At 39.1% G+C, this 19,539-nt stretch overlaps 2 protein-coding genes across 3 annotated transcripts in view; one reads left to right on the top strand and one right to left on the bottom strand.

Moving 5' to 3' along the window:
* The window catches only part of LOC133131370 (chromodomain Y-like protein 2), a 32,930-nt gene extending 27,966 nt beyond the window's left edge, over nt 1-4,964 (top strand). Inside the window, exons 5-7 of the mRNA XM_061246690.1 lie at nt 2,147-2,357; nt 3,626-3,769; nt 4,449-4,964. Coding sequence (XP_061102674.1) covers nt 2,147-2,357; nt 3,626-3,769; nt 4,449-4,607 — 514 coding nt within the window. The 3' untranslated portion in view covers nt 4,608-4,964. The remainder of the gene's footprint in view (nt 1-2,146; nt 2,358-3,625; nt 3,770-4,448) is intronic.
* An 8,547-nt stretch (nt 4,965-13,511) lies between these two features.
* On the bottom strand, nt 13,512-18,875 carry cmc2 (C-x(9)-C motif containing 2). 2 transcript variants are annotated; one of them, XM_061246147.1, is made up of 5 exons: nt 18,521-18,875; nt 17,876-17,978; nt 17,627-17,697; nt 16,440-16,511; nt 13,512-15,533 (listed from the first exon to the last, which is right to left on the bottom strand). In XM_061246147.1, the coding sequence occupies exons 2-5, from the start codon at nt 17,910-17,912 to the stop codon at nt 15,450-15,452; spliced, it is 264 nt and encodes an 87-aa protein (XP_061102131.1). In that variant the 5' UTR covers nt 17,913-17,978; nt 18,521-18,875; the 3' UTR covers nt 13,512-15,449. The 2 variants fall into 2 exon arrangements, with proteins under 2 accessions (XP_061102131.1, XP_061102132.1); XM_061246148.1 differs by lacking the exon at nt 17,876-17,978 and having other exon boundaries at nt 17,627-17,738.
* Nucleotides 18,876-19,539: the final 664 nt, after the last annotated feature.

Genomic DNA, 19,539 nt, shown 5'->3' with positions numbered 1-19,539 from the left:
TCTTACTCTTAAGTTCTGAGTCATTTGTTTTATTTTTTCCTCTTTGTGATGTTTTCAGATCCCCTGTTTTGTAAATGAAACTACACAACTGCCTGTGCGGTTATAATTAAGGAGAGAGATGTTTATAACCTCTTTCATTTCTTCCCTGCAGCAGAATGTATGGAATGTGAATGTGAAAATTTTCATTATGTCGTTATCAAAAAGTGAATCAAAATGTAAATATATATTAGATACATTCAAATTATTATACAGATCTGTATGTAAATGCATGTCTATTCTTAGGGTTAAACATCCATATGCCATTTCCCCTTCATGAATCAGGTTTGCATATTCTTAAACAGGCATGTGGTCTCTTTGTGAAACATAGTTGAAGTCGTTCTTTCTTCCGTTAACTGTGGGTTCTTCATTGTCAGTATGGATATGTGTCAGCACTCAAGGTCGTTAAGATGTCTAAAAGAGTCTTTTCTTTTTTCTTTTTACAAATGGCTCAATACTAGACTGGGATCTATGATCCATTGACAAACTAGCTTGGGCATACAAATCCAAATACTTTGTATATTACACATTCAAGTCTTTCATACATGTTAGCTAGCTCAGCCCACTTATGGTGGTGTGGTATTGTGTGCATTCCGAAGCTAAAAGCCCAACAAAAACAACTCATTTGAACTGGATTGAAATTGAAGATAGCAAAAAATGACAAGGACATTTCTTTTGAAATGAATGCCCAAGTCAGGAGCCCTTGGCTAAGTTCAGGATTGAACACTTGCCTTTAACTTTGACTTGCATGTCAGGGCATGCGTTTCTTTTGTTCATCATAGACATACCTTGCACGTTTATTTTTGTGATGGCAACACTAATAAAACTAGGTTTGTGAAGAAAGACAGAAACTTTTCATTTTGACTGTGAGGGCAAATGTTGGCTGAATTCAGGCCAAGGTGTGTATGTGTGGTTTGGTGCAAATGTGCTTATGCCCAGCATCGTGATAATTAGTTGAGATGAAAATAAGGATGGTATGAACATGTTTTTGTAACAGACGGTAAGGCTGTGACCCTGCTTTGCTCTGGCAGCTAGGGACCCTAGACTTCCCTTTCTCTATCCAGCAGGGAGCCTTGCACCAGCCTCCTCTGCTTCTCCTAAACTAATTAAAACACACAGGCTCATTTAAAACAGAGGCACTCTCAGGGACAATGATTTCTTTATTACATTTGCATTTAGAGCCACTTCTATTGGGATTGGAAACAGATGGACGTAAAGTCCTGTAATCCAAAGGATCTGAAATGGTGATGTTGAGGTGTGTGCATAAAAGTTTATTCCGTCCATAAACCTGACAGAAATGCAGATACTGTTGGCTACTGAATTGTGTACTTTTGCAGTTTCTTAATCTATAGGAATAGTAATACCAATCAAAACACCTTATTTTGGTATAAGGATGTATAAACAGGCTGTCTATTTAGTATCTGACACATGAACAGGCCCATTTCTGGTTTAACAGTAGATAGTGGAAAACAATCAGTTAATTGCAAAAGTCACACCAGGGCAGTTTTCCTACAGTCTGCACCTGGGATATATTTAGCAGTCATTTATTGGTAAAGTGAAATGATAATTACTGCATCCAGCAATTGCCCAGACTCCCCATATTTATTCCATTAAATACCAACAGAAACCCTGGACAATGCCGGTTTTGGCTGGGACTGGCAGCCCCACACTGCAACACACAACTGGCCGTAGCATCAGGAAGAGATCTACTGTCCACAAGTCAAACTATACATTAAGTGTCCTCCTGTGACCCAGTGTGTTCAAATATAAGCAGTAGGCTACAAGGTGAAAAGAAGCAAAAAAGCATTGATTCAACATCTGAATGTACATACTTGCCACACAACGATGAGCAGGAACACATGCAAATTGGCTATTTCAAATTAGGAAAATCAGGGCGTATTTCTGTATGTAAAGAAAGGTTATAACATTTTGAAACGGTTCATATGATATGGATCTGATATGAAAACACCCAAAAATGACAACAGTCTGTACAGAATTGTCATTGTATTCTTTCAAGTGCTAAAACACAGAACTTAAATAATGTCACTGTTGCACATTTTGCATTCCCAGCAGGGCGGTGGTCATTTCTTCATTTTGTGTCTGACCGCAGGGACTTTGTGAAGGCGTTCATTCACTTCAAGAAGCCCATCGTGGTGGCGATCAATGGGCCGGCCCTCGGCCTGGGAGCCTCCATCCTTCCACTGTGTGACATAGTGTGGGCCAGCGAGAAGGCCTGGTTCCAGACCCCGTCAGCCTCCATCCGCCTGACCCCGGCTGGCTGCTCGTCCTACACCTTTCCTCAGATCCTGGGCGTGGCTTTGGTGAGTCAGCAACTCTGGAGTCAGATATAGTTCATGGAAGTCTGGGTGGCTTCCATGAGGTCAGCACCAGATGTCTCTGTGGTGACTGTGTTGTGTTATGTCACTCTGCAAACACCCCCCCCCCCCCCCCTTCCACACGGCAAGGAAAATCCCTATAAGGTATTTATAGAGATCTGTCTCAACAATACTACTACCGGATACTACATCACTATTGCATCAGTCTGTAACACTGCAGTTGTTCACACAGAAAGCTAAACAGCTGTGTGTGTTAAATGTTTATCTTACTTGAGCTGGGTTAAGAGCTTGCTTGGCTATACTCATTAATAGGTCATTAATAATTAAGGTAACAACCTTAATAACTGCTGATAACTGCTTTCATGTTTGCTTGATTTCAAGCTGCAGTAGTGTTGTAGCTGTAAATCTGCCTGTGGGATGCTACCTTGCTCCCACTTCACTCTCTGCACAAGTGGACAGATCACCCTGTTTCAAACATTTTCATTAACACTTTTAGCCTATGACACTTGCAGACTGCAGTTATCTGGAAATGTATTTTACATTATGTTACGTTACATTACTATCACTCAGAAGATGTTCTTCTCCACTGCACCTTATAAAAGTGGAGAACTTCAGTGTTAGTCCCAGGAATATAAATGTGGAGATCACAAAGAAGACATAGAAGGCCCATTTATTTTAGAGATGTGTAAAGCTAACCAAAAAACCCAACAATTAATTCACCAACAACAAAAGTAAATACAGCTTAACGGCTAACTTGTCTTTATGCAACCAGACCAGTAACAGTATCTGAAAGGGGATGCAGTCTGACTTTCAGTCTGTTTTGGATGATGGGCAGGCCTGCTGTACTGACTCTAGTGGGATGCTCATTGCACCATCGCAAAGCCGAGACAGACAAGAGATTTTTCCAGAACAAAGCCAGGTATGCAGAGGCAGCAGAAGAAGAGGTCTGATTGGCGTGTTGGGCCTGATAATCTTCTGAAGATATAACAGAGCTGTCTCTGCTTCTGATAGGCAACACCAAGGTTTTTGTTTTCAACAAATCACACGCCCGCGTGCAAAAATGCTTTTCATTGACAAACGCTTTTTTGAATTCTGAAAGACAGCTCCGTGGAACAGGTGCAGTGTGCACCAATGTTGGAACGCTGGGCTCGCAGCCAATACAGATATTGATGTGATGCTGATTAGTTTCACAATTTCTGTTCACTTTGAAGTAAAACATTCGGCCGTTTCGCTCACATTGTTCTCTGCGACAGGCAAACGAGATGCTGCTCTGCGGGAGGAAACTCACTGCCCAGGAGGCCTGCAGTCGGGGTTTAGTGTCCCAGGTCTTCTGGCCAACCACCTTCAGCCAGGAAGTGATGTTACGAGTGAAGGAAATGGCAAACTGCAGCGCTGTGGTAAGACGAACTTTCACCAGGTCCTGAAACTGTGCGCTGGTTAAGTATTGGCAGTCTGTAGCCTAGTGGTTTAGGTACATGACTGGGGCCCGAAGGTCGATTGTTCGATCCCTGGAGTAGCCACACTAAGATCTGCTGGGCCCTTGAGCAAGGCCCTTAACCCTGCATTGCTCCAGGGAGGATTGTCCCCTGCTTAGTCTATTCAACTGTAAGTTGCTTTGGACAAAAGTGTCAGCCAGATGACATGTAATGTAATTTAATATTGGTTGGTGACTTATTGTCTTAAAGGACAATTCTATCGAAAGGTAGAACACTATGAACAGTTTGATTATATTGAGAATGATCTTATGCCAGTAAAAAAAAATTATTTTTAAACTAGAGTCGTGATAATTCAATGCAGGCCACACTATTCCTAAAGTTTTGAGAATATTTAACCAGAAATGCAATATTGAAAAGCTATGACAGGGAGAGGGTGAAAGCTATAATTTATCTTCATTTCACTATTCTGCTTCTCAATTCAGACATCCCTCTAGTTTGTGAAGTGAACAAACCAAGAATAGGATCTCATGTGTCTGTCAGTGGATATTCCAAAATAAATTAAACATAAATCAAATGTGTTACTTAAAAAGGTGAGTATGGCTCACACTCTCCTACACTGGTCTATTTCTGGGTCCGGAAGGTTCTGGAGGAGTCCAAGTCCCTGGTGCGTAGCTTCCTGAAGTCTATCCTGGAGGAGGTGAACGAGAGGGAGTGTCAGATGCTGAAACAGATGTGGAGCTCAACCAAATTCCTGGAGTCTCTTTTCACCTACCTACAGGAAAAGGTCTATGATGTCTGAATTCCATTTGTCACCCAAAACAGCAGGGTCATATCTCTACAGCCCAAGTCAGGAACCTCTGGCAACCTGCAGAACACATTCGAGAAGATCTGAACATGGCCTCCCACTTGTGCAAATTACTGTGGCAATATTGGCAGGCGCACCCAACCGCCTGCCTCAGTGAGTGGTGTCTCCCCCTTATGGCAGGGAGAGGATGTACAGCAAATGGATGACGGGAGCTTGGGGCGGGACGTTCTGGGTGAGAGACGCTCCACCACCAAGGAATAGCGCGAGAGCCCATTTGATACCATGATTACACCTGCTGACATTTCCATAGCTGGACACTCCAGCCCGGTGGTGTCCATTCACTGCATTCCACAGACCTAAAAAAAAATATTTTTTCTTTTTTTTGTTTTTGATTATTATTATGCTTTCAAGAATTGTCAGGAGACATTAACATTGGTTCATTACGCAGGGCATCTTTCATTTATTGGTCACACAGACCAGCTGGAAGACATCTATATAAATATATATGTATATATATATATATATATTTATCTTCTCTCACAAACACATTCCTCCTCTCTGTGCAACAGAGCTGACTTATGCTGGAGACTTGTTAAAAAAATGTAGAGATGAATTTTTTGTGGATTATTTATGATATTATAGGCACTTGCCGGTTATGGGGTAATAGTAGTCATATGGGTGGAGTAGGGACTTAAAAATGAACAGGGTATGGTGGGGTCCCAGCCATCCTTTGAAGTGAACAAAGGAGTTTGATCAGATTCCTGCCATCCTTTGGCTGCATTCAAATTGCATTAGAGTGCACCTTACAATAGAGATGACTGCAAATACATTCTGTCTGTCCTCTTTTTTAACTATTCACTTAAGGGCTCATCCAGACTTGAACTGATTCCCAGCTGCTATATGTTGGGAACTGCAGCGCCAACTGCCTGTATATAGGAGCTGTCACCTTTCTAAGATAGAACTGCCAGCTGCTTAATCTTCTCTGTAGTCTTGACACACAGGTTATTAACCTGTCCGAGAACAAGGTCTGGCTTATTCCAAGTCCAAGGGTAGGCTTGGTCTAAGGGACATTATTCTCATGCCTGAGGTCAGATATGATACAGTACTCAGCCCACCAAATTGTCAGTCTCGAGATGGTGAGTTTAATACATATTTGATTTGATTTGAATTGAACCAAAATGAATTGATGGGAAATACCCCGGAAAGAAGCAATTTGAATGCTGTCATGGGGTTTAATTACAGAATTGTGGGTTTTATCACAAACATGGAGAATCCATGGAAAGGGGAGTGAACCACACAGATAGTTTCACTGTGGGTGTGTGAATGTATGTGTTTGTATGTGTATGTGTTTGTGTGTGAGTGTGAGTGTGAGTGTGTGTGTGAGTGTGTTTGTATATGTGCCTGTGCACATACGTATGTGTGGAAGATTTCTTTGAATGTGCAGATCCTTGGTGAGTTTTTGAGATGAGCCATTTATACTGAATGCGCCGTATGTGTTCAGTATGTAACTGTTGGAAATGCAGTCAGCAAATTAATTGTGTAAAAGTATATTATATTGTGTGTAGTTTGATGATTAACAGTCATATATGCAGTGTGCATTTCCTGTATGGAACAATTATGCGTGGCATTTAAGAATCATGTGCTCACCTCACTGTAGTATGTCTATCAGTCCTTTAGCAGTTGGAGGGGTTGGAAAGACCAAATGGGTAGTCCCTGATGTGGCTTCCATATGGTAGAAGAGCTTATATAAGATAACATTGAGTAATATTCAAAGATTTCAGTCATAGCCAACATAAATTAAGAGATTCAAAGAGGTAGTTTGATTTCTTACATTATTTCAGTTTTAGTGTATGTTTTTGTTTGTTTGTGCGCATAATCTTATGCGCACAGAAGGACATTCAAAGAGTTTCTGATGACCTGCTGGCTTTAAAATTGCTGGTGTTGGGGTATTTGGTGGTATGTTGTATTTGGAGGAGAAAAATATACTTCAAATAACTCGGAAGCAGCTTGAATAGCAGAACATTTTTTGGCAAAGTTAAAAGTATAAAGTATGATTTCTTATGTCTTTTAAACATAAAGACATAAGAAATCAGTCACCCATTGGCCATGCCAAGAAGAGGAACATATCCACTGCACATGATATTCACATCGGTTGCATAAACTGAAATACTATATGTGCTAGTCTTATGTGCTAGTCAAGTGAAGTTACTGGTACGAACAAGTTGTATTCAATCCAAAAATGTTTATAATTGCATGATTTCCAAACCACATACCAGAAAGCCAAAGGATACTGTGAGGTGAGTGTGTTTCAGGTCTGTGACAGGTCTGTGACAGGGCTAGATGGACTAATTATGACATTGTATCATTCCTGAAAAATGCCAATACACTGTATGTCATAGTAAGAGGTTTAACAGGCTAGTTGTCCGGTAGTGAAGAAACTGAAAATTATCATGAGTTCCTTGTTGTGTCTTTTAGACCCATGATGACTTTTGTTTAATTAATTTGAGTTAAGAGCAAAGAATTTCTAAGTTTCATATGATTTCCGTTTATGGCATGCTGTGTGCAAAATTTCCTGATAAGGATATTTGATCAGGCTCAGGGTCCTTGACGAAGTGACAGTAGTCAGGAATAGGTATTCACAGAGATTTGCTTTGGAAAGGCACCGATATTATCACTGGTTGTAAGAAGAAAAACAGACAATATACAAGCAAGATGACTTGGATGACAGGAAGGGCATCGTTTTGTTGATTCAGTTGGCTATGTGGTCTGAAACTGCAGCCAGATTGAGAATCACTGCATAAATGCACAGGCTTAAAAGTTGGCTTAGTCACTTACATAATTCAGTGTATATTTGTAATTTGAACAAGTTTGTGAATTCCTAATGTAATGAAATCCTTTCTTTTCTGGTCCCCCTTGAGAGTTGAATGACTTGAAGCAGCAGTTTTTCTCGTTAGTCTTTCCGAAGTAATGTTATTGTAACCATTGTGATATAGAACTTTCCGATTTAAATCTCTATGTTTATTATTTATTTATTTGATTACCTTGTTTTTCTAAAAAATCATTCACAATAATTACAGTTGATCCCAGATCATACAGCGAGGATATGAAGGGTTAACACGCTTATGAGCCAACAGGATACAGTCTATTTGAATTAAATCAGTGCAGTGCAGGGACTATGGACTGAGTCCATATTGAATCCATAGTGAGGGACAGATGTTGTACCGTAATATAAACTGATTATTCTGTGGTGTATTAAGTCATTTGTGGCTTCATGAAGTGCCAGTGGCACCAGCAGTAGAGTGCAGCACTGCAGAATTAAACATTGAAGTTCAATCAGTCTGTTCTGTTTTTTTTCTTTTTCAAAATAAGAGTCCTATTTCAAAATTCACCACCTGTATTTAATTTTCCATTAGTTAATGAAGCCACTTTAAATCCTGCCGCAAGATGTTTAGTCATTTTGTAAGCACCAGACCTTTTTAACTGGATACGTTTTTTCTAGTGCAATCTTTTCTTTTTTCTGGAAGCCAGAAAATCTCAGAAAGTCTATTTCCCTTTTTGCTGTGAAATGCTTAATTTTGGTTTGTCTTTGTGGCACACAAATATATGACATTTATTTAATTGAATATACTTAACTTATTGTATAACATGTTTAATATTATTTTAAATGACAAATTATTTTAATACTTTAGTAGTTTTGGTTTGTTTTGTTTTTGTTATTCCCAAAGTGTTCTTTCACTTCTTGCACTTTGTCCTCAGTTAGGCTGTGTGTATTATTGAAATACTTGTGCAGTAGGAGTGGAATTGCATGTGAAGATGGATTCAGCTAATCTATGTTTTGTATGGGTATCTATCTATATTGGGTAATACAGTAACCACCAATGTTGTAGGTTTGTGAAAAATGTTGCAACTTGTGTGCATATATAAACAAAGTTTGCTATTATTTGTGTAATTATGCTTGTAAATATTCTATTGTAGATAAATGAGTTGCCTGTCAAATCATATTTTCAGGGTATGGCTTTTTGTATTGCCATAGTGAGCAATGTTTGAAACCTTGCACAATGTATTTATTTAATGCAAAATTAATGTCCACTTATTCCTAAGGAGCTTATAGTGCCATACATTTTCTCTTTACAAAAATCATTTAAGTATAAAAATGCGTTCACCTTTTATTTTTATTTGATTTGAACACATATGATGGAATTGTATTCCTTTGTTTGTTTTTCTTATTTAATGAGCTTGGCCATCAAATTGATACTTGATGATGTTAAATTAAATCCCTTTTGACTAGCATTGCAAAAAATCCATTACTCAGACAAGTAGCTTCCAGTATAAATTAACCCCACACATACTGGGTAAAAGTAATTTATATAATTATATGCTATATATACATTTGAAAATGTTGTGTACATTTTCATTAGGAAACCTTTCATTTTTATAGAAAAGTACACATGACTTACAAGGGCAATACACATGTATTATTTGCATAACCAACTAAACAGTTTCTCTGGGGTTCAGTTGTTGATTGACTATTCTAATGTGATTAATGGTATTCAGTTAAATGCAGAAGGGGGACAGTGATATTTGTTTTGTTTTTGTTTTGGCTTTGTACTCCAGCACATTGGATTTGAAATGAAAAGGTAATAGGTTAGAGGTTATACAGTGGGTTACAGTGCAGACTGTCGGCTTTAAATTGAAGATATTTACTTCCATATCAGGTGATCTGTGTAGGAATTAGCAATGCATGTTCAATTCCATTCAGGTTGGGTGATTGGATTGGCTAGTCTAGAACATTCCACAAAATGCCTTGGTTGCTGTCGCGATGTGTGTGTCCTGCTGCAAGGTAAAATGCTGTCCAGTGAGTTTTGAGTCATTTGGCTGGAAATAGGCAGATAAGATGTTTCTGTACACTTCAGAATTCATCCTGCTGCTGCCGTCAGCAGTCACATCCTCAGTAAAAAGCAATGAACCAGTTCCAGTAGTGGCCATACATACATTTCACAGATGAGGGGGGTGCTTTGGATCATGAGCAGTTCCTTTCTTTCTGCACACTTGCACTTTGGTACAGGTTAATACTTATCTCATCTGTCCATAACTCAAAACTCTAACCTGGCCATTCTGTTCTTGAGGCTTACCAGTGGTTTGCATCTTGCAGTGAACCGTCTAAGGTTATGCTGGTGGAGTCTTCTCTTTATGGTAGTCTTCCTGTGTAGACACATCTATGCATCCGGATGATTGTTCTTGGTCTGCCAGTGTGTCCTTGCTTCCTAACAATGTATGAAATACACACACACTGTTTTAGCTCTGTCTCTGATCAATATATTCAGATTTTTCACATTCATGATGCCTTGCATTACTGGCAGTGACACTCATTTTGGTCCTCATGTTCAGAGACAACAGCACCAGACTCCAAATGCAAATTTCACACCTGCAATCACCTCGATACCCTTTGTTAGTTTTATTGTACATTAATTAATGATGCCAACATAAACAGCTGGCCAAGAAAAAGCAAGCAGGAAATTGCCCAATTATTTTTGCTCCCCTAGAATGGGGGCAGTGTCTCAAATTCTGTGCCAACATTAGCTGCAGCATTGTATTTTTAGCTAGATAGCTTACATTCCTTTATAGTTGATTGCGTATTTAAAATTCAATTTTTTTCTTTGCTGTGGGCCCTGAAAAAGCAATGGCTACTGGGAATGGGAAGTTTGCTCCAAAGTAGACTAGAATTTTCGGTCCTCCCAAGTACAACAAGAGAACTTCCGGTGAATTCAATGCATGCTTGCCAGTTTTTGTAGTTGAGTTTGGGACGCACTTGATCACATGACTGTTAACTTCTGCACTTGATTTACATACTAACTAGTCCACAAGTCTGCAATTTTAGTTGAATTAAAGCTCACAGTCTGCACTTTAACCTCACATTATTATTTAGATCTGGAGTACAGAGTCAAAACAACATTACCAACATAAAAAATGTTGTGTCATAGTTCCAGTCGGATTGCAAATGTCATGGTGAATTATAATTGAAAAGTGAAGTACTGACCACAATAGAGTTCATGGTGCCCTTGAAGCATTTGGTTGAAAGTGGTATCTTAATCTGTCTATCACTGTACAGCATTTGTTTAATGGATTTAATTAAACTAGTTAAATTCCCAGAATTAATTAATAGTAGATTTTTTTGGTGATTAAAATTTCTAGCAGCTTTATGGAAAATATGTAAATATTATAAGAGTGAAATGTATTCACTCATTTATTCAATTCCTGCCGATGTCTGTTATATAATATTTTGTGAAAGAAAAGGAATTACTCTTATATTTAATTACTGCACATTAATTTCCTCATGTGTCCAGAAGTTTAAGACTTAATACAAACGTTTCAATAATTATGATGCAAAAGACACTTTGTCTATTTTATTTACTGTACAAAGCATGTTAAACTTAAATCTCAGCAAATGAAGTATTTCCATAAGCCAGCACATTACTGACTACATCCTGGAAAGAATATGAAATATTGTGAAATACTGAAATGCACACACTGAAAATAATATATCACTGGAGGGTAGAGATTTTCTTTCCTATTTATAAGTATAAAAACATTTTTAAATCAGCCCTTTCCTTTTCGGTGCAATGGGTTAAAATAATTGATTATTTTTTGTGAGAAGTGCAGTTAAGCCAATATTTATTCTATGTGTGTGAAATAAGAATATATGGCATCATCCAAAACATACCTCAAGATCACCCAAGAAATGATTAAATGACCACTAAATTATTACAATGGCCATCTCAATTTCCTGAACCCAATCATAGATTTCTGGCTAGAATTTAAAAATCAGGAAAAGAAGAGGGCAGCCCATAAGCAAATATCAAAGGATCTGAAGGATCTTGTATGGATAAGATCCCCTTCCTCAATATGTCCACCAATCACATTAGACACTGTCTCATTATCTTTGTCATGTTTATGCAGCTGTTGTTGCTCATCTTTATCAAGGGTGCCGTTTGTAGAGGGCACTGATGCGTAATGACCCTATATTTGTATGATTTGGTTGCACTGTTAAGTGAAATGGACTTCTCTCAATTGCCCAACTTTGCTAAAGCTCCTCAGATTTTTAGTTTCTAAGTCATGTGTCGTCAATGCTCCTGTATCTAATTTAGGAACACATTTCTTGGTGCCTTAGAAGTCATATTTTTCATGTGTGTCAATGAGATGCATTATTTATATATCTATGTATAGTGGAGGGGGAAAGCTTCTTTCAATAAACTATGAAATTGATTCAACAGTTTTGCTTTTTCTTTCTCCCGCTAAGGTTTTCTCTATTGCCGTGTGTTACTGTGTGAAGTCAGGAATAGTCATGACCGACTCCTCTGGCCCTTGTGTTACTGTGGGAAGTCAGGAATAGTCATGACTGACTCCTCTGGCCATGTGTCACTGTGTGTAGTCAGGAATAGTCATGACTGACTCCTCTGGCCGTGTGTTACTGTGTGTAGTCAGGAATAGTCATGACTGACTCCTCTGGCCGTGTGTTACTGTGTGTAGTCAGGAATAGTCATGACTGACTCTTCTGGCCTGTGTGTTACTGTGTGAAGTCAGGAATAGTCACAACTGACTTCTCTGGCCCATGTGTTACTGTGTGTAGTCAGGAACAGTCCTTGGCTGACTGAATGGTTTCCCAATTCTGATTGGTCAAAATAAGTTGCATTGTTGGACAGTATGCCATTGTCAGCTCTGTTCATTACTCTGTTCAAGTCTGCGGGACTACAAACCATACATAAATTATTTTCAACTAAATTAAATTACACACCATGGTATTTCACCTACATTTTACAGTAAGTTGAAAAAACATTTTAGTTGAAAGTGGAGACTGAAGTCACTGCCAAGTTAGAAAAGATTATTAATTTTTTTGTGTTGTATACATTTTGTGCACAAATATTTTCCCTGTAAATCTGCACCTTAATCATGATACATACCCTTTTAATAACCTTCAGAACTGAGAAAGGTTAATGCATTGTTCAAATGCTGTAACCTTTGAATGCACAACTGATTTTTAGTCTTGGAGCATTGCAAGGCCCAGTGTTTTGGAATGAATTAAACATTTTAAACATGAGGTCCTTTGGTCTCCAGAACAAACAAATGGAAGTTGATTCGGAAGCATTTTTGTGCAAAAACATTTTTAAAATTACAATTGCTTGTATTTGAGATATACATTCCTGCACTAGGCCAACTTATTTTGTATGCTGTATAATACTCTATATATGCCTTTCTTATGAGTTATGCATTCATTTGCTCTCAAGGCAATAATATGATTATCTTGGAATATGAAGATTGTAATGTGCACCCAAATTCTTACTGAAGGCAAAAAGGGTCCTGATTTTGGTCCTCATGGGAAATGAGGCAGGCAGGCTGTGTACCAAAACAAGAAGAGATTGTACCACAGGAAAATTAGGAGCAGAGGCTAGCCATCTGCGTAGCTGCAGTCAACAAGAACAGGCCCAGCATGAAATCACAATTTAATTTCATTGTTCATTACAGATAATGGAAGACATGTATAGGATTCTGGGGTTATTGGACTCTGCTCAGCAGGAACAATTCAATCGTTCTTCATTTGAGTTTTGTTGTATAATACAAACATTGCCAACTTCTTAAATCTTGTTTCTCAAAATACATTTCCCAGAAAGTTCAGCACTGAAAAACACATGTAACTGAACTGTTGACAAGATATTGTCCTTTTAATCCATTCCTGTTTGGAATGGGCAGTTACTGTATGTTATTCTTGATTGTTACTGCTATGCGCACTACAGGATAGCTAACACCACACAGTGAGGGTGCTTAGCCCTGTTCCTGGTCAGCAGATAGAGCGTCACTTCAGTAAGCTAGCAGTAATCACCCTCCCCAGGAAAACAAGGCCACTGCAGATTTATCTTTATTTCACACACAGTAACCACACAACCACAGTAACAGCCACTTTCAACGTTTCATTCAAAATCCAAGAAATTTACCACAAAATACGGTCAAGTAACCCTTTAAGTATCGCCCCCTTTTCTTAACAGAAGTTTGAGTATGACATGCCCAAAATAAAATGGTTACTATTCTTGAACCCTTTTGACTGAAGGAATAATCCTGGTCTCTTCTGAAAAGTAAACTTTGGGGGTTTCTTTTCCAGGAGTCAGACAAATTTAAGAGTCAGGCAGATCACCAAAAATATTTCTAAGCAATGTCTAGGCAGCTTAACAAATAGGCCATTTGGGGACTCCAAAAGGACACATGGTAAGTAAATGATATTATAGGTGTAGTGAGGTTTAAGACAATATACAGTCACCGATCACTTTATTTTGAACATTTTTACTTATTCATGCGATTATCTAATCAGCCAATTGTGTGGCCGCAGTCCAATGCATACAATCATGTAGATACGGGTCGGGAGCTTCAGTTAATGTTCACATCAACCATCAGAATGGGGAAAAAATGTGATCTAAGTCACATTTGACCATGGAATGATCGTTGGTGGCAGACAGGGTGGTTGGTGGCAGACAGGACCCCTGCTGGTCACCCTCCCCCTACTTATCCCTCTCAACCTCCCTCTCCTTGCTCTCCGCTCTGGCAGGTCCGGAAGGAAAAAAAAGTACAATAATAACATCTAGTATACTAATATATTGCTTGAGGTCCATTGATTGAAGTTATTAAATACCCAAACCCCATTAACAAATCAAAGATCCCACAATTTCACATGCCATTTATTATTCAAAAGGAAGCCTGCACCTTTTTATTAGTACACTGAATAATAATAAAATACTTTGGGGATGTAATTAGATGCTCACCATTTCTTCCAAGGCCTCCAAAGGCAGAGTCTTCTACTTAGACTAATAATTTTTTGTTGTAAAACATCAACCTTTATAGGCATTAAGTCTCAAGAACTGTTTTTGCCAGTGCATAATAGTCTCAGCTTGCCTCCTGAAAAACTTACGGTTTGTTTATGCAGGTGAAAAAATTTTATTTTATGCCAGCCCAACACACTGTTGGAAGCTTAGTTTCATATGCTGAAATGTTACTTGGTCCTCCATTTTATACCGTACTCCTAGCCGGTTGTATGCTGAGCAGAAGTTACACTAGTTTTTACGCACGGAGAGGGACGTTGGCTATACGATGTGACTGCTTTACCGGTACTGGTCAGAGAACATTATAGCTAGGCTGATCGTGTTCCGGAGAGCCTACAAAAAAGTACTTTTACACAAGTACGCAAAGGCAAAATGTAAAAAAGGGTTCGCTGGACCCTTGCCATGAAAGAAATACCAAATTTACCCGATTCATGTAATCTGTGCATGTCCCCTCCCCCCCACATGCACTGCAAAGGTATCGTAAAATAGTTTATACATATAGAACCGTGGGTTTTAACTCTTTTAAATTGTACATCACGTGACCATATTGATTGAAAATGTCACTGTGGAAAAATAAATAAATAAACCCACTCCAACCTGTGACTCATGGGGTTAACGGAAGACATGGTGTTGCATGTTCATGTTTATCATATATTCCTGATTAAATCAAGAACAATGTGAAGAGGGCATCTTCATTTTATTTCTTCTTTTTTTTCCACCCCATTCATTTAAATTATGAATTTCCTAAACACACCAGGAAAGTGGGAAAGTTGCCTCGTCCATTCACTGTGATCTGCCAGAACTCAACATGGCTCACTGCAGCATGAAGTCCAGAGTCTTCAAAACTTGATTTTTTCATAGTTTAATGATCAGATCCTCAGATTAAAGGAATCGTTTAAAATCAAGGTAAGCTCTTCTGTGAGTGCCCATGAGCACCCTCTGGTGCTTGAAGTCCTGTCGATCTGAATGCGGCTCAGTCCTGATCCTTGGGGCCCTCTTTTATCCTCTGCCTCATCTCCTGTGCGTGCTCCCAGCTCCGCTGCCTTCTCACCTTGTACTGCAGGACAGACGGACAGAGGTTACATTCACCTCACTGCACAGCAGAGTCACTGTCATCAACAGCACAGCTAGAGCCATGCAGACAACCACATATTTAATCTTTATTTACCAATAGGACAACTAGTACCTCAATTCTCACTTGCAGTAATTACCTGGGGACCAAGGTTTTTTTGGAAATGCAAGGCATAGATGTAGGGGGGGTGACCAAAACAGCCAGTTGTAGAGTGACGTTTTTTGTGGAAATTTTACCTGGACTCCGCGCTTAATGCTGCCACCCTTTCTAAAAGTGCCACTGGGGGCTTGCTGGGTGACTCAACCGGTTAAGGCACTAATGTGCAGGGATGGGCCAAGAAGATCCCAGCCGTGCAATGCCAACTGTTGTTGATGGCCCTCATTAGCGGTAGCGCCTTGGCCTGTGTGCTGTGCTGTGAAAAGCAGCAGCTGGTGACATGCTGTAACGTGCTTTAGAGGAGAACAGCAGATTTGGGCATTCCGAATTTGGGAGAAAATTGGTGCGCAAGTTTATATGCACTGCCATACTCCATCATTTCCATATTCTGAGCACAGAAAAAAGGTTATTCATTGAATCAGCTTCACTTTGGCAGCAGAGCGATGTGTGAAATAATGAATATTCATGACTTATGTGTGTGATGCGACATGCTGCCCATGCCAATCCATTCTAAAAGCGACCATTAAGCAAAGTTTTTGGATTGGCTGTCAAACATGCAACAAGATTTTTCCTTTTCCTTCACTTATCCAAAATCTGACAATCGGTGCCGGTGGCACTCATCCAAATCCATGTATTTACAGAACTCGCATCCGCAAATAATGATCTGGTGTGGGTGAGACATTACTAAGAGTTTTTTTTTTTTTTTTTTTTTAAAGAACATTCTAGAAAGCTCACCTCTTTCTTCAGGCACAGTCGCATGGCTCGGTCAATATCGTTACAAGTCCCAAAGAACCTGAGGACATTGTGCTGCAAATATGAATGGAAGATGACAATGAACGAGAAGAGATGTCATAAAACTCCTCAAAGCATAACTATGCTCTTTACACACCACAGACAGCAGCAGCAACTTCCAAGTGCAAAACTCCCAGCAAATTTGCAAACAGTGCCCTCGGGAATTATTGGCACTCAAATAATACGAGCAAAAAATAAATAAATACTGAATAATGTTCACTTTGTTTATCAAATGTACCCTATGCTCAGCATTATGAGAGTTTATATTGTCATAGTGATACTGTAAAATTCCTACCGATGACAACTAATCACACCTGTGTGATCAAATGTTTGAAATATACCAAAATATACCAAAAAGCGGAAGTATCTGAGAGGCAAAGGAAATGCGTGTCATCTTACCATGTATTACCATGTATTACTGGAAGACTAATAGTTTAACTGTTCTTACAGTTAAACATAAAAAACTGCAAATGTCCGCCAATAGTATGGCTCTATACTAATCCCTATATCTGGGTAAGCGTGGACAGGCATCTGGCATGTATAGCCTACAATGATGTAATTGTGTAACCCCTATATTGTGACGACACTCGTGTATAGGCAAATGACAACAGGGTGCAGGTATCAATGTTATGTGTGTCTGTTAGGACTCTAAAACTGCAAGGTGTGCAGTGGTGCGAGTCAGAGAGGATGCAGGTTAAAGTGAATACCATTTTATAACTGGATCCATACACAAGAAAAACTACATTTATGGGATTATTCTGTGTACAGTTCAGGAATTGAAATGTATCCAGTGTCAAATCATTCATAGTAAAGAAAGTTATTGAAAAAACACCAGAAGCTGAATGCATCCATGTTAAAATATTGCTGCTTGATGAGTACATTCGTTTTTAAATTTTAAACTCAAATAATTGTATTAACATTGTCAAAAAAGAAAAACCTTATGCTACCTAATTCAATTAGATCCTTTGCATTCCCATTTGGTACTTAAAACTCTACAATAAGACTGTATCTGTAAGCATGTTGTGTGTGATCCCTGCCAATAACAATGCGTCCAAATGTCCCTACTGTCATAACTAATGCATTTATTCTGCGATCAACAATGTATACTAACAGACGGAAACATTCCTTACCTCCGTGTGACATTGCTTCAGTTGCGTGATCAGCTCATTGCATTCATCCGTGTGCAAATGTGGAGAAAGGTCTGGGTGCATCCTGAGTTAAGGTCCTACCTCTCCAATAATACTGAAAGAAACACACGTGATCCTACCATCGGTAACTATCAGCAGTTTCAAATTGTTGACAAACTAAGAGAACAGATTCTTTCTGTCCCAGCTTTCCTCAAAAGTCATCAAACTGCACACTAAAGCAGTGAAGGATACTGCTACCTCCCCAGCCCATTCCGTCCTCAGCACCCATGTTGACTTTCACTGAGGGAGCTCACTTAGCGGCAATGACAATGTAATAGAATGAGTATGCAATCCTCTGCAGTGGGCACAATATGAACGGAAGAATAACTACCTGCACACAATAAGATCTGTTTGAATGCTCACGTTTAGCCGTGAAACATTTAGACTGCAGTGTCAAAAAAGGCCATGTGTACAGCTGTTTTATGGAGGAGAAGGCGGGTTCCTTAATTTCTTTATAGGTCGGTATAGGTTTTGATTCTCTCAGCCAGTTCACTGCAGTATATATTTTATGAATTAAATATCCACAGGTAAGTACATCTGCATATGGCTTTTTTACAGATTAATCAATAGAAACCAAATCGACCTCATACAGTAATGACAGCAGGTCTGGATAGCTTAGCAGCTGGCCTACTCAGAGCAACATCAGCATAACAATTTTCCGACGTTAACTGAACAATTTTTACAGATTGACATGACATTTGCGTTTTTCTGAACTGCATCAAGACTTTTAGCCACTTTGTAACCAGTTAGCCAACACTTATTTTCAGTCGTTCATTCGCTTCACAGAAGCGATTTTCTGTTTAACCAACTTACAGCTGGCAAGACGTGCAAACTTACCAGATAAATAACGGGATCATCTGAGTAAAACTGAGAACAAATGAGCTACAAAAGAACTAGCGAATGCCGGCCTACGGAAGACGGTCTGTCTGAAGCACACTACTGTTCTGTGCTCTGAAGGGCAAAAGTAATAGCGTGGTTTACACAGTGCAGCCAGTTACCAGCTAGGCACCTTGTTTAGCTAGCACCAAACCACGATCCTTCATTTGACGACGACAATATAGAAGTTCACTTTAACCTGAATTTTCAAGATGAAAATGCGATGTAGTAAATGCCGACTTGCTAACTAAAGCAACAGATATTTATATTTTCAGCTCCGTGAAGTTGGCAAATGTTGCTGGCCACAATTGGAGACTTCCGGTTCGCATTTATCAAAATAAAAGTTCGGTGAATAAAATTATGTATGAACTGTAATTTTGTCAATTGTAATTGTTAAATTAATACAGTTGGATATGATTGTGATGTATTTGCAGAGAATATAAAATTGTGCACAAATTTCAATAAAAACTGTTTGCCACCTGTTGTTGCTGTCTGTCAGGTGTGGTATGGGCATGCATTGCCATAGACTGTCAGTTGCCACCCAACTCATTTGCATAGCTGATAACTCAAAAACTATTAATTGTTTCAAAATGAAAGGGGGTATACATTTGTTAGCTGGACCCATATCTTTAATATTCTATAGTCCTTTCTGTGAAATCCTGTTCCCAGCAATTGTTGCTGTGTGTCAGGTGCAGGGTAGGCATTCATAATAGTCAGTCAATAGCAACGTATGGCCACCCCACACTAGAAACACAGCAACAATTGCTCAGAACAGGATTTCACAGAAAGGACTGTAGAATATTAAAGATATGGGTATATAGAGTAAATGTATAACCCCTTTCATTTGGTAACAATTTATAGTTTTTGAGTTATCAGCTATGCAAATCAGTTGGGTGGCAACTGACAGTCTATGGCAATGCATGCCCATACCACACCTGACAGACAGCAACAACAGGTGGCAAACAGTTTTTATGTTATGG

This window comes from Conger conger, chromosome 6, assembly GCF_963514075.1.
Source record: "Conger conger chromosome 6, fConCon1.1, whole genome shotgun sequence".
In the NCBI taxonomy this organism is placed as follows: domain Eukaryota; kingdom Metazoa; phylum Chordata; class Actinopteri; order Anguilliformes; family Congridae; genus Conger; species Conger conger.
The sequence above is the reverse complement of the archived record's forward strand: the minus strand, read 5'-3'. Positions and strand labels throughout refer to the sequence as shown.

Excerpts from the sequence above, each read along its gene's own strand:
- cmc2 (XM_061246147.1), bottom strand. The coding sequence starts at position 17,912 with ATGGGTGCTGAGGACGGAATGGGCTGGGGAGGTAGCA. Across the intron at positions 17,698-17,875 it reads AATGGGCTGGGGAGGTAGCA|ACCTTTCTCCACATTTGCAC; the intron begins GTATCCTTCACT and ends GGATGCACCCAG. Across the intron at positions 15,534-16,439 it reads GACTGTGCCTGAAGAAAGAG|TACAAGGTGAGAAGGCAGCG; the intron begins GTGAGCTTTCTA and ends TCTGTCCTGCAG.